The 13,211-nt window shown below is 32.4% G+C and overlaps 2 protein-coding genes across 4 annotated transcripts; one reads left to right on the top strand and one right to left on the bottom strand.

The window, feature by feature from the left end:
• Positions 1-777: 777 nt before the first annotated feature.
• On the bottom strand, positions 778-7,132 carry LOC105336995 (dehydrogenase/reductase SDR family member 4). Of its 2 annotated transcripts, none has more exons than XM_011441531.4 (9): positions 6,927-7,122; positions 6,463-6,640; positions 5,842-5,919; positions 5,127-5,150; positions 4,925-4,995; positions 4,426-4,477; positions 3,567-3,701; positions 3,384-3,445; positions 778-1,114 (listed from the first exon to the last, which is right to left on the bottom strand). In XM_011441531.4, exons 1-9 carry the CDS (start codon positions 7,043-7,045, stop codon positions 1,000-1,002), a joined length of 834 nt encoding a protein of 277 aa, XP_011439833.2. In that variant the 5' UTR covers positions 7,046-7,122; the 3' UTR covers positions 778-999. The 2 variants fall into 2 exon arrangements, with proteins under 2 accessions (XP_011439833.2, XP_034323454.2); XM_034467563.2 differs by lacking the exon at positions 778-1,114 and adding an exon at positions 1,849-2,429 and having other exon boundaries at positions 6,927-7,132.
• A 262-nt stretch (positions 7,133-7,394) lies between these two features.
• On the top strand, positions 7,395-13,074 carry LOC105337036 (thymidine kinase 2, mitochondrial). 2 transcript variants are annotated; one of them, XM_034467565.2, is made up of 10 exons: positions 7,395-7,513; positions 7,737-7,777; positions 9,114-9,188; positions 9,530-9,583; positions 9,837-9,926; positions 10,117-10,190; positions 10,307-10,395; positions 11,098-11,177; positions 11,367-11,447; positions 11,796-13,074. In XM_034467565.2, exons 1-10 carry the CDS (start codon positions 7,435-7,437, stop codon positions 11,874-11,876), a joined length of 744 nt encoding a protein of 247 aa, XP_034323456.2. In that variant the 5' UTR covers positions 7,395-7,434; the 3' UTR covers positions 11,877-13,074. The 2 variants fall into 2 exon arrangements, with proteins under 2 accessions (XP_034323456.2, XP_034323455.2); XM_034467564.2 differs by having other exon boundaries at positions 7,734-7,777.
• The last annotated feature ends 137 nt before the right edge of the window (positions 13,075-13,211 follow it).

Below are 13,211 nucleotides of genomic sequence, written 5' to 3'. Positions count from 1 at the left end.
CGCAAAATAAGTTGATTTTAAAATAAATGATAATCGATAAAATCAACTCCCGTCAGTACTTCAGTACTTTGATTTATTAACGCAGAGTTACCTTCCTGTCTAATGATCTGTAAACCGTAAAATTGTTGCACATGAAACCATGCAGTGATTCTATCCCGTACATGACGTTATATGCACATTGACGAGAAATGTACGGGTAGACATTTTTATAACTGATAATTCAAGATGTGTTTCCTAGAACAAATCGTGTACAGATCTGTTTAAAAAGCAGAACATCGCTGCTTAAAATTTATAAACGAATGAAAGGCTATTGAGTAACAAAAGCATTTGTGTCGGTCATTAACGCCAGAAACAATAAAATTTTATGCTATTAGAATAATATAGTTTGATAAGTAAAAATATCCCATGTGCACTATTTTCCACTTTGAAGTCTTAAATGCTGATAGATATGCCTATAAATTTATGGCAAGTCCACCAAAGCAACTGGGGACAAAACCAAATGGGTTTATTTGGTTTACATTCATACTCTGTACTTTTTAAGACCCCCCCCCAAAAAAAAAAAATAAAAATAAAAAAAAATAAAATTATATATCATATATATACACACACTTTTTTTTCTTCAAATTTCCATACCTTATTATTAGTTATGATTTATGCAAGTAATCAAAAATAATTTTATTTGATCCATAAAAGAGAAATATATTGAAACATTTTATTTTTACATCACTTTCCTTCATATCCATAAAAATATGACATACAACAATAATTTGTCCTATATATAGAATCAATTTTTAATATCCCAAATATGAATATCATTGTACATTAAATTATCAGGAAATATGAAATGCTGTTTGTTATGAATCCCTTATCACAGTCTTCAAATAGCCACATGCACACAAAAAATACAAATATAACAGTCACAGAAAATACTATCTAAGAAAGATAACTGTGTTTGAGCTGGATTTTTGCTTTGATCAGTGGTCTTTGTTGATTGGCCCCCTAAAGTCTTGCATCAATGCCCCCCGTGACCAGAATGGTTTCGCCAGTGATGTAGGAAGCATCGTCAGAGACCAGGAAGGACACAGTCCCTGCACACTCTCGCGGCTCACCGAACCTAGTGTAGACCAAGAGATATAAGATCAACAACCATCAACTCAACAATGTTTCTTTGTTAATGAAAGTGGAAAATAATGAGCCATGCGCGGATCTAGAGAAAGTATCGCAAATATCCATCGGACCCCCCCCCCCCATAATTAACACAATTATCCAGGATCTGCAAATGTGACCGTTTGTCTGAGCTTCGTTGATCAGAATGATGATTGATGGCACTCACTGAGGTTAGTAATTGAAGAGATCTTTGTATCAAGTGTGAGTTTATATGTTTGTCAGTTGCTGTCAATGAACAAAATCATGCTAGTATTCGATTGACAACATTGATCTTTATTAAAGGGGCATGGTAACAATTTTGGTCAAATTCTATTTTTCTGTTTTTATTATTTACAATGCTTTAGGAATGCATTTCTAATGATTAAATTAAATTTGAGAGTCAGTCTTTAAGTTTTAAGCAAGATACAGAGCTCACTAATCTGTGTCATGTTAACAAGGCTTGTGTCCTGTTTTTGTTTACATAGGTTCAATATACCAAAAAAAAATCTTTTTCAAGCTGATTTTTCTATCTTCTTATTCATTTTAGGCATAGATAAACAGTTCCTAACGTTTAACATATTCATTTTAGGTCTAGAATTGGAATTTTCACTTCAACATTCAAAATGAAAACAAAAGGTTTGTTTACCATGCAAAGATTTGTAAGCTTTGTATCTCGCCTGTAACTCAACAAATGACACTCAAATTTTAGTTGCCTATTAAGAATGCCCCATTGAAGCATTTTAAACATTAAAATCAGAAAAGTAGGGGAGTTTTCTAATGCAGCACTGTCCAATGCATAATCTATTTGATATAAAAAGAGACATTCACCCATATTAGAATTGTCTGAATAGTATTGAAGCTATAACATAAACTGTTCATTAAAATAAAGAGGGAAGGGGGATGACGAATGTTTTAAATGTCACATCCCATAATTGTAAAATTAGTTGCATTATGCTGTCCAGTATTGACGTTAAATTTCTTAGACGCAGAAATGAAAAGTACAGTACATGAAGAGGTAATTTCATTGCATGATCAATATAAAAGTCCTAACCCAACCTAAGACCCCTTAAATAATCCATGTGCTACGAATTTACCATTTTTTTCATAGCCACCTTGTTCATCGTGGAGCACATGGCTCAGTGGTCATAGGTGTTAGGCCAGTAACCAAAAGGTCGCTGGTTTTAACCCCGCTACACTGTGATCACTTGATGTTTTGTGTTGTGCACTTAGACAAGGCACTTTATGTCTCAGTCCACCTGGCTGAAATTGGGTACTGGCTTGTACTGGAGTTTAGACATTGAAAACCATAAACTAAGACCCATTGACCTACATACCACCAATTTCACAATTTCTCTTTGTTTACCATAATCTCACAATTAGTTTGTATGTTGCAGGTCTGAAGACCATAAATTGCAGAGAAAAAACTTCAGTCAAAATTTCCTTTTAGCAAAACTTTAGAAACATAGGCCACACCAATATAATTTCTTGCTCGTCAGACCCCGCGCGCTCGTTTTTAAATAAAGCTATACAAATAATATTATTAATCTGCATTCAGGAAATTCTGTGTTGTTTTCTGCTCTATTTTCGCTCTATATTTTTCGCATTTGAAAATAGTTTAAATATATATATCAGAAACAAAATTTAAGTTTGTACCCTTTTTCACTGGATGTCCGACAAACAATTAAATTATATTGGTGTGGCCTTTAAAAGAAATCATCATTTTTTTGTACTTGAAAATAACTTACATATTCAAAATCTGTCTGTTTTCAATTATGGTCCAGGAGATTGGACGCAGGAAAAAATGCCTATTGGGTACTTTTTCTTATTGTGGTACATTGTAAACTGTAAATTCCTAATTAAACACGAGGAATTAATATCCGTGTAAGAATTTTAAAATCTTACTTTTAATTTTGGGACACATGTAAACAACATGAAACTAAGATAAAATTTCGGCATTCGCGATTTTTATGTTCTCGCGATTTGATGGTAAATCGTTGAATCTCGGAATTAAGTACTCGTGTAAAAAAAGGAATCTACAGTATTAAGTTTTATTTTTTTCCAAAACTTACGGCCAGGGGTGGTTGGGGTGCAATGAATTTTAAAATCCATGCTCCCTTCCCTATAATTATGCTACCTATCACCAGGAGAATAGCATGCATTGTGCATTTTAATATAAAAAAAAGTATGATTTTTTACTTGTATGAAAAGTAGGCAAATTAATTTGACAAAGCCTTTACCTTTTAATGGGTATCATTTGAAGAGAAAGTTGACTAACTGAGCTCTCTTCATCTTTCCACAACTGCACAAAAAAAAATTAACACAAAATAATAATGAAAACAAATCTTTATACAACAAAAGAAGAAAAGAATGTGATGCAATTATAATCCACCAAAGAATGCCATGTTTTTTGCATTACTTACTTGCTCACTGAAGCGGGTCTTTATAACACCTGGTGCCAGTCCGTTAATGCGTATATTTCTGGAAGAACACTCAGGGACCAGAGCTTTAACTAGACCTAAAAGACTCGTCTTGCTGACTGAATAGGCACCAATGATCTACATATACAAATAATACATCCTAAGCAAAATCACACAAATTTACTTTAAACTTTGAAGTGTATGAAAATTACCTGGTAACCTAAATGTAGCTGTTTCACCAATTGTTAAGGAATTATTTTTCCAAACTCATTTTTTAACATACAGTCATATTCTTATATATACTGAAGATACATATAATATCTGTAGTAGGAAAGGAGGAATAAACATACATATGGAAATATATGAATGGACCAGGAATAAAGCACGAAACCCCGACAACTCTAGTCAGGAGCTCTATCACTAAGCTTCCCAGGTCAATATCCACCGTTCTTTTCTAAGACACCCATGCTATTTTCACTGTTTCATAATTGACTCCCTTTTAAAAAGGATTTTGCCCTTTATTAATTAATTTAGAATCCCCTTTACGTAAGGATGGCTTGTACCAAGTTTAGGTTAACTTGACCCAGTGGTTCTAGAGAAGAAGTCAAAAATGTGAAATGTTTACAGACAGACAGACATACGGACAGTGGACAACAGGTGATCAGAAAAGCTCACATGAACCTTTGTTTCAGGTGAGTTAAAAGCCAGCTTTATAGTTTTAGAGAAAACTATTTTTGAGACAGAAGCTAACTGGACCAATTAGTCAGGTGAGCCAAATGGAACAAGAAATATTATATTATTACTCTGTCATTCCACTGAAATTTTTAACTTACAGTAAACATAATAATGAAAAATTACTCACTTCAGAGGGTTTGTAACCAGCAAAAGAACTAACAACAACAATAGAACCTCCCCTGTAAAAATCAACAGAATATAATTGTAATGCATGTACATGAATGTAAGCTTTTTTAAGGAAGTTAACAGTATAGACGTGCAAGATTTGAGAGCTGATGATGTCAACTTGTTGATATAAACAGGTCACTTGTATAAGTTAGGACTTCTAAAATCATTTTTATGAAAATGAAAATCATGTGTACCAATTTGCAGTCCTTTTGGTAAGGTACTATTTTTTGTATCAGTGTGAAATTTGAAAATAATTGAAGCTTGCTTATACTTGTACAGTGCAAAGTTTGGAATTTGTTAAAACTTAATACAAGCATCATAATTGGTACATCTTAATATTTTTAAATTTCTTAAAATTTACACCTGCCGAAAAAACCTGCTTAAAGGTACTGTATTTGACGTGAAATTGTTTCAAACCTTAATTAGAACAAAAATATTTAGTCAATTTAAATACTTACCCTCTTTTTTCCATGAGAGGTACAATTTCTTTGCATAACATAAAAGTTGCTTTGACATTAGTTTCAAAAATCTTTAAAAAAAGGAAAATATATTAGAGAATCTGAATGAGAAATTTTAAGAATACAATACATGTATAATATTTTAATATATGCAAGTTAAACAATTCCTATAAACAAGAGCACTTTGTAAAAAAATGTTTACCTTATCCCAGGCTTCTTCTGAACACTAAAAAATATGTTATATGAAAAAATAATATGGTGCCAAAAAATTTGATATGAAACAACGACAGTGCTTTCAATCTGTAACATGAAAATATCAGGCTAGGGACAATTTTATTTCACAATATTATATAAATATTGACTGGGGTTGAGGGCAACATTGATTATATTAGCCCCCAAACTATCTGTAAGCCAGTGCTCACTAGTGATTACCCCCGCTTTGATGTGAATATACAAAATAAGCAAAGTCCACATTTAACAGGAAGTTGTGACAGTCATTGAATTTTTCAAAAATAAATCTGGCAACCATATGGCATGCCTAACCAAAGAGTGTAATAAAGTTCCAAGCATCAGCAACGAAAAGTTTGCTACGAAATCTATTATGAAAATTTGTTTTGATAAATAGGCCAGAAAAACAAAGTTGTCATTTAACAGGAAGTTAACATCTGATTGGTACAAAAATGAATTTCACTAAAAGTAAAAAGCATACCTAAACAAATAGTGTTTAAAAATTTTTAGCACCTGCGATCAATAGTTGCTGAGAAAAATGCAACAGAAATTTCTTAAAGACAGACATACTGACAGACTCCCAAGGGTAAAACAATATGTGGAGGTATAATAAAAATGTAAAATAACATTTATTTGGAGATACAAATGAACCTGATCAGGTATTGTAGTAATTTTAAAAATATACTCACTGACAGAAGAGGACCAAAATGGGGATTGGCAGCAGCATTGGAAATGAAAATGTCAACACCTCCAAAATCATCAAGAGTCTGAAAATGTTATTTTGTAATTAAATGACAAGTTATCACATTTCCATTATAAACAAAGAATAATTAAGATTGATAAACAGCTATTCATTAACATTTTAAAAATATTAAACAGCAGTGCACTTATACAAATAAATATCATTCATTGTAATGGTTATAAGTAATATAAGTAAGCACAGAAAATAACCATGAAAGTTTGGTATCTACCATTAATCACAATATTTACATATACAGTATGTAATTATAGTATTGTACCATGCCCTTATTATATTATGGAAGAGTTACTCTCCCTTAAACTATCAGTCTTATCCCCCTTTTAAGTTGTTTTTCCACCAAAGATCAGCCACTACTAGCTACTTGTACTATTTAAAGTGTGTTTTGATGACGTAGAACAGCTATATATTGCTTCATAAGCAATTCTTCATGGAGTTTTAGTGATTGTGATGTAATATTGAGAATTCGATGTTTGTAACAATCACTCCTCTTGGGTGCGCAATTTATCTGCAAAAAGCGAATTGGGTCCGTCATCTTTAAGCCTCACTGTACCTTCTGTATCATTTTCTGTCTGTCTTCTTTCTTGGCTACATGGCATACTATTCCTGAGGCCTCAATCCCAAGGGATTTCAGTTTCTGAAGACTGGCATCTACATTTTTTTGTTTTCTACTGCTAATCATTACTTTGGCCCCATCCTGTCCAAGTCTCTCAGCTATGGAATATCCTATTCTATAGATTAGTAAATAATAAATTTATCAATCTCGACTAATACAATAATTAAGTGGCCCAGGAGCCACACTACTCATCTGAGCAACCATGCCAATGGTCACATCAATAGATACTACATAAGATAGGTGACTAAAAAATGTTTGATCAATTATTTTAAAAAAAATATGTGAACCATATAAAATAAATGGTGAGTAAATGTAACTCAGCCCCCTCCAAATATTGTTATTGAACAAGAAATTAGATGATTTATAAACAAGTTAAATTGTTGCATTTGAATTGACATTACCCGTCAGTGGAAGCTGTGACAATTGCTACTTTTCCGGAGAGACGCTTTGCTGAGGAAGAACTCATCCTTACTAAATGCCCTGCCTGCACAGGTAATCGGGATATCATGCGAAATATCATCCTCCTTTATGACACTTTAAAGCGAAAGTTGAACTCGGTAGAGTGAAAGTAACATTTTGCAACCCTCTGAAGGCATCGGTCTCCAAGCTATAATTGTATGGGTAAAGTAACATTCTGCATCCCTCGGAAAGTCTCGGTCACCAAGCTAGCTATCCCGCCCTAAACTGTCAAAATATTTGTGGTTTATATGAAATTAATAAATCTACACATCTTCTCAAATGATGCACATTTGTTATATTGTCTGAAACTTGGAAGTAAAATTTCATTTGGGTGAAAACTAGTGGGACGCATTCTCTCGATACCGTTTAGCTAATCGTCAGTCTGTAGTAGTACCACTGGCAATCACAAACAACCCGAGTAGTTCCGAATACTAGAGTAGTAAACAAAGCATGGTCCTCCGTCCAGTTTTGAACCGTGTCTTGCGACACCGATGCTTAAATATTTCCAGAATGCATACGTCCACACAGGGTGAGTGATCATGGTTATTGATATATTATAACTATTGTTTAACAAACTATCTTTAGTTTTTGTAAATGGGTGACAATCAAGATGTTTTATAGTAACTAAAGTTATGAATTGCGTATAATGTTGCACAATCATCTTACAAAGCGTTTGTACATAATAATAACAACGTGTTGCATCTATATTATATAATATATACTTAAATCTAACGCAGATATCTCTTTAGCAGGTGCAAATTCAACAAATGGGAAACACAGAAAAAGCTTCACGGTAATATTGCAAAACTTCGCGAAATATTAGATTTCACAAAATGTTAGATTAAGAGAGGTTAAGATATGTTTTATACTTGTAAGGGAACGTGTACTCGTACAGCTGTCTTAGTGAAATACTTACAGATTATATAACAAGTCATTAAGTATATACGTCCCTGGCAATAGCAATTTTATTTTAGAATCAAAGTTGAATACAATCTCTTTTCACTGTTTCATTTGCTTTAATTTGAACGCTTTATACCTACATGTACAGTGCTTTCAAAATTTCATTATCACCTTTACAATATTAAAAGTCAGGGTATTAAAAGACAAAAATTGATGTTAAAAATTAAAACATAAACAGTTAATCTACCAGAAGATTTATATATGAAATGTAATGTTATACAAGACATTGTAAACCTGAATATGATCATCCAATATTAACATTAGAACCATTTTAACAAAAGCTTGGACTTTCAGTAGGGCGTAGCTCTGTATTTCTTGTGTCAAAACAAATTAAAAATGACGCGGTTTCAAGCAAAATATACACCGATTGCGTATATAGTCTTAGCTCAAAAGCCAGACAAATCTTGTTGATTTCAAAGAGCCATGGCTAAGTGACCAGCAATGAAATAAACAGGCCTACGTCACATTGCTGTTTGACCTAACTTTCCAAAAACCAAGCTCTTGTTAAAATGGTTCTATCTTCTCTTCAATCAGTCTTTAATTTTTTTCAGAAATGCATTTTTAATACTGAATTTGTAAAATGATCGAATGCTCATTTCATTCAAAATTCACTGAAGAAATTTCTTCAAATGTATAGAAAGTTACAGACACGAGAAATGATGATGTATCGTAATACACTATGTTTTAAGGGAATTCACTAGTACTACAAGTACACATACCCATACATGTTAAAATCTTAACCTCTCTTTTGTCATAAATAGATTATTAAAAGGAACTTCATGTATTATTATGATTATTAGTGATTATGTTCAGCAGGGAAATGGTCAGCTATGATCAGGATTTAAAGCTGTTTGTGGTTGCATCAGAAGTACCCTAGACTAGCAGATCTACCTAATATAATGTGCATGTATATGTATATATTTAATGATTATCTGAGAATTCCAGAATTTCCACTCCGCCTTCTAAATATTGATATGAATACTATATGATAACAGTTATTGTATTAAATCACAAATTCTTTTTTGTGCAACTGACCTATTCACAGCCATTTACTGGTAGCTGTATTGCCCCTCTGTCCTCAATAGATAATATGAATATTATGCAATTGCAGGTTCAAACATCGATTAAGTTGTAAATGTTACCGTGTCATGTTTTTATCCTCATGGCAGGTATGTGTGGAAGGAAATATTGCCAGTGGAAAAACTGCATTTTTAGAATACTTCAAAAAGAACAAGAATGTTGAGGCAAGTATTACTATGAATGTTAACCCAGATTGGTATTCTAGCCAGAGATATTCCTCTTATCAAGACCTGTGTAGATTTTTTTTTGTTATTTTGTAACAATAGATGAGTTCTACTGAAATTTCTTGTTCCTGTTCCTGTATTAAGACATTAACATGACACAATGTGTGGTACTCCAGCTTTTTTCTAGTTTGATTGCAATGTAGTAATAAAACAGTTATTTTTCAAGTCAATATTTGCTTGCAACATCATTTAAAAGGGAAGATGTTCTCTTTTGGCTTCATTTTGTCTGAGATTAGGCCGGTATTTGGTTAGTATGATAATTATTGGTCTATGCTTTGTAGATTTTTGAAGAACCAGTTAAGAAATGGAGAGATGTCCATGGGAACAATGCTCTTGTATGTATAACAGGCTTAGACTTTTAACTGGTATTAACGAATAGAATTAAAAGTTTTTGATATGGTAAAGGCAAGGATAAGAAATATCAATACCTGCATTACCTTTAGCCAGTAATCTAAATTGCAATTGTTTAACAATTCTTAAACTTGGCAATTACATGCCTACTTGATTTATTCTGATTTAAAAGTCGTGATACAATGGATAAGAATACTTCAAGTTGTTGAATGTGTGGGGTACATTTTTCTGTTGCAGGCTATGATGTATGAAGACCCGACTAGATGGGCCCTAGCCTTACAAACTTACATACAGCTGACTATGTTAGAACTCCACCAGAGTGAAACGGTCAGTCTTCTTTTTAATACATGGAAAATTACTTACTAGTCTATAAAATTTGTAATTTTTTTTTACAACATCAGTAATGTATTTGGAGCTATTCATGTTATATATTGGATGAAAATTTGGAAACAGGCAAATTGTGTTAAAATGTTGAATTTCAAAGTTTTTACATTTGTTTTTTTTTCTGTTTGGACAGGATAAACCGGTGAAATTAATGGAGCGCTCTATTTACAGTGCCAAGTACTGCTTTGTGGAAAACCATTTCAAAAGGTTTGTGTGATTGAAACAACAAGAACTTGAAAAATCAATTACAATGTATCAGTTCCCCTACATTTGGTTTACGATAGAATTTCAAAATGTACACAGTAAGTGGTTTTTGTTTGTAGTGGTATGATGCCAGGCCTGGAGTATGTAGTACTTACAGAGTGGTTCAACTGGATCATAAAGAACAACCACTGTAATGTGGACCTGATAGGTCAGTCTGTCTCTGTCTGTCTGTCTGTCTGTCTCTCTCTAGACTATGAGGATGCTAATAATAATCTGGAAAAACAACAATTGTAACAATATTTCACACACATTTGCAGTCTTATCAGCATCAGAAACCTCAGTCTTACCAGTGGCATTCTTGCATAAACTTGCCAATCAAAGGCCACCTCACTGAAATGTCCAGGTTATTCTGTATATTTCATGTTCTGCTTCAGTTGACTTATTTACGCATCATGAAGGAAATTTCACCAACTGGGTGGACACATATACATCTGTAGTGGTGTGATGAATAATCTTAACCCGCCTAGATCTTAGTTTTCATACCAACATAAACCAAGGAGTATCACTTTCTCATTGGTGGAACTAAAAACTCAGTTATCCAAGAAAATTTATATGTATTGGCCTTTAACCAGTTAGTGTATGCCACACCAGTCATTGGTTTCCAAGATGCACCCTTAATAAAGAGGGGCATAATGTAATAATTTGATTTGGCAGGCCTTTATCTTAAGAAGTCAGCAAGAACAAAATACTATATGGTTACATATGCAAATCAAGTATGACGTTTGAAAGTTGTACAATGTTATGTGTCAAATTATGTTATTGAAAAGAATTTTATGAATCAGATAAATATTATGATCTTTTGTATTAATATTCATTGTGTATTAAAAAAAAAATTCTGTGCTTTTTGCAGTTTATTTACAAGCCAAACCTGAGACTGTGTACCAAAGAATCAGGAACAGAAATAGACATGAAGAGCAAAATATCTCACTGGTAACCAGAAAACCAAACTTTTAAAAAATCTGTCTTGAAGTGTGTACATCATTGCACATGTACACAGATTTATATAAAGAAGATTAGACTGAAATCATTAAGGGAAAGATGTAATGTAACTATTCAGTAGCACCTGAATATTGGGGAAAGGGGAATAATTTTATTTTAAAACATTTCTTATTCTTTCAGGATTATCTGAAGTCATTGCATGACCTTCATGAAGACTGGCTTGTGAAAAGAACCAAATTTTCTTTGCCATCAAAAGTTTTGGTAGGTAAAATATACCTGATACATTTTCACTGAATCCATCAGTGTTGTACTTAAAATTTCTGATAGTTTGTCAAAAACTGTCAGTCTGGGTACCTTTTTAGCCACCTACCATTACAGCTGAAGAGAACGATATGATAGTTTTTTCAGTCTGTAAGTTTGTTCCACATACACAAAGTTTATTGTTGTTTTTTTCATATTTGATCTGAAAATGACCAGATACTTGCTGGTTAACTGTCCAGTGTCAAAGTGTAGATTATGAGTGACTTTTGATTTTTTTAATAGATGCTTATTTAAGCACAGTAAAATTAGGCTCTAAACACACCTGTTTTTGACTGTTTTTATCTGTAGGTTATCCCAGCTGATAATGATTTAGAAGAAATGCACCGGATTTATGACAAAAAAGAAAAAGAAATCTTGTGTGGAGTTTAGTGAGACTGAACATGCAAATTTGTGCAGTCGGGATTATTGTACTTGTCTTAAGTAAATGTAAAAATGTTCTATCTAACGAATAGGGATAAATGGTCACCAGGTGAAAGAAGATAAAACTTGGGCATTATACACTGGCATGTTCATGAATTAAAAAGGTGTTTTACCATAGGTAGAGAAGGGGTCTTTAACTACCGTAAAATATACATAACCACTGCCAGCAACTGATTTTTTTGACACTTTATTGTGTTTATAGGCATTCCTTTCATGAACTTATTTTAAATTTTGAAATTATGTGTTCTATGCCAAACAAGATACATGTATTTTATTTTTGGATCAGTGATACCTTATCATGTGTTCATAAGAACACTACCTCAAATTTTGTGTTAACAGTAAACACTTAGTTTAATCTTGTGAACTCCAGTTTTAGTATACATACATAAATGTACCATTGATGAACATGATTCAAACTCATCTAATAGAGTCAACTTTTTAAACTCTAACACATATTTGTAAGAAGTTGTTCATGAATTTCAATATGAATTCAGATGTTGTATGTTCCGTTTCTTTGTTTTCATTTTGTTTTTAGTTTAAACTAGAAGTCTGTAAATATACATGTACATGCATATGTATTTAAGAAATCCAGAGTGAATGGCATTACCGTAGAAAAATGAACTGTTTATACATTGGTGTTGTTAAGTGTTTGTGATAGATTAATTTTAAGGTAGTGTTCAATATGCATTATGTTCAAATAATATTTTCCTGCATAATTGCTTTTACATGTAGTATTTTTATATTGTTTTTATATTGTGTTTACCTATGTATTACTATTATATTGAATCTGAAGATACAGACTTTGTTCATTTGCTAATATTTTAGTTGGAAAATATGCTTAATTTCAAACATGTTTTTGTTTAAATTTGATAGGGAAAAAAATCATTGTATAAAAATGTCAAATACATTGGAGATGTTTGTAGCATTCAACATATTAATGTGTATGATGTTATTTCCAGTGACAATTGCTCAAATCATACACATGCAGGGCATTAAAGTTTGTGTAATAATGGTATATTTACTGCCAAGTAAGGAAATAATTGTCCAGGATGTTTCCTGAAACAAAATTATGATGTCAGTCTGTTTATATGCACATGTAAATATGTTTCATGATCGATACATGTTCAATAAATATTTAATATATACAGTATTGCTTTATTATGGCTATAAACTCAGTTTAGCTTCTATTGTATTGGACTAAATAAAGCATAGACTAATGTGTACATGCACTTAGTATAAAAGTTTATTAATCTAGTATTTGTGATTTCAATTTTTCAACCTTTT

Source organism: Magallana gigas, chromosome 6 (genome assembly GCF_963853765.1).
Source record: "Magallana gigas chromosome 6, xbMagGiga1.1, whole genome shotgun sequence".
Classification (NCBI taxonomy): Eukaryota; Metazoa; Mollusca; class Bivalvia; order Ostreida; family Ostreidae; genus Magallana; species Magallana gigas.
The sequence above is the reverse complement of the archived record's forward strand: the minus strand, read 5'-3'. Positions and strand labels throughout refer to the sequence as shown.

What these genes read in the sequence shown, in the direction of transcription:
- LOC105337036 (XM_034467564.2), top strand. Translation starts at nt 7,435, where the DNA reads ATGGTCCTCCGTCCAGTTTTGAACCGTGTCTTGCGACACCGATGCTTA. An exon ending in TCCATGGGAACAATGCTCTT is followed by an intron (nt 9,584 to 9,836) that starts GTATGTATAACA and finishes TTTCTGTTGCAG; the next exon opens with GCTATGATGTATGAAGACCC. An exon ending in AACTCCACCAGAGTGAAACG is followed by an intron (nt 9,927 to 10,116) that starts GTCAGTCTTCTT and finishes CTGTTTGGACAG; the next exon opens with GATAAACCGGTGAAATTAAT.
- LOC105336995 (XM_011441531.4), bottom strand. Translation starts at nt 7,045, where the DNA reads ATGATATTTCGCATGATATCCCGATTACCTGTGCAGGCAGGGCATTTA. An exon ending in AGACCCGCTTCAGTGAGCAA is followed by an intron (nt 3,446 to 3,566) that starts GTAAGTAATGCA and finishes TTTTTTGTGCAG; the next exon opens with TTGTGGAAAGATGAAGAGAG. An exon ending in CAAATGATACCCATTAAAAG is followed by an intron (nt 1,115 to 3,383) that starts GTAAAGGCTTTG and finishes GGTCTACACTAG; the next exon opens with GTTCGGTGAGCCGCGAGAGT.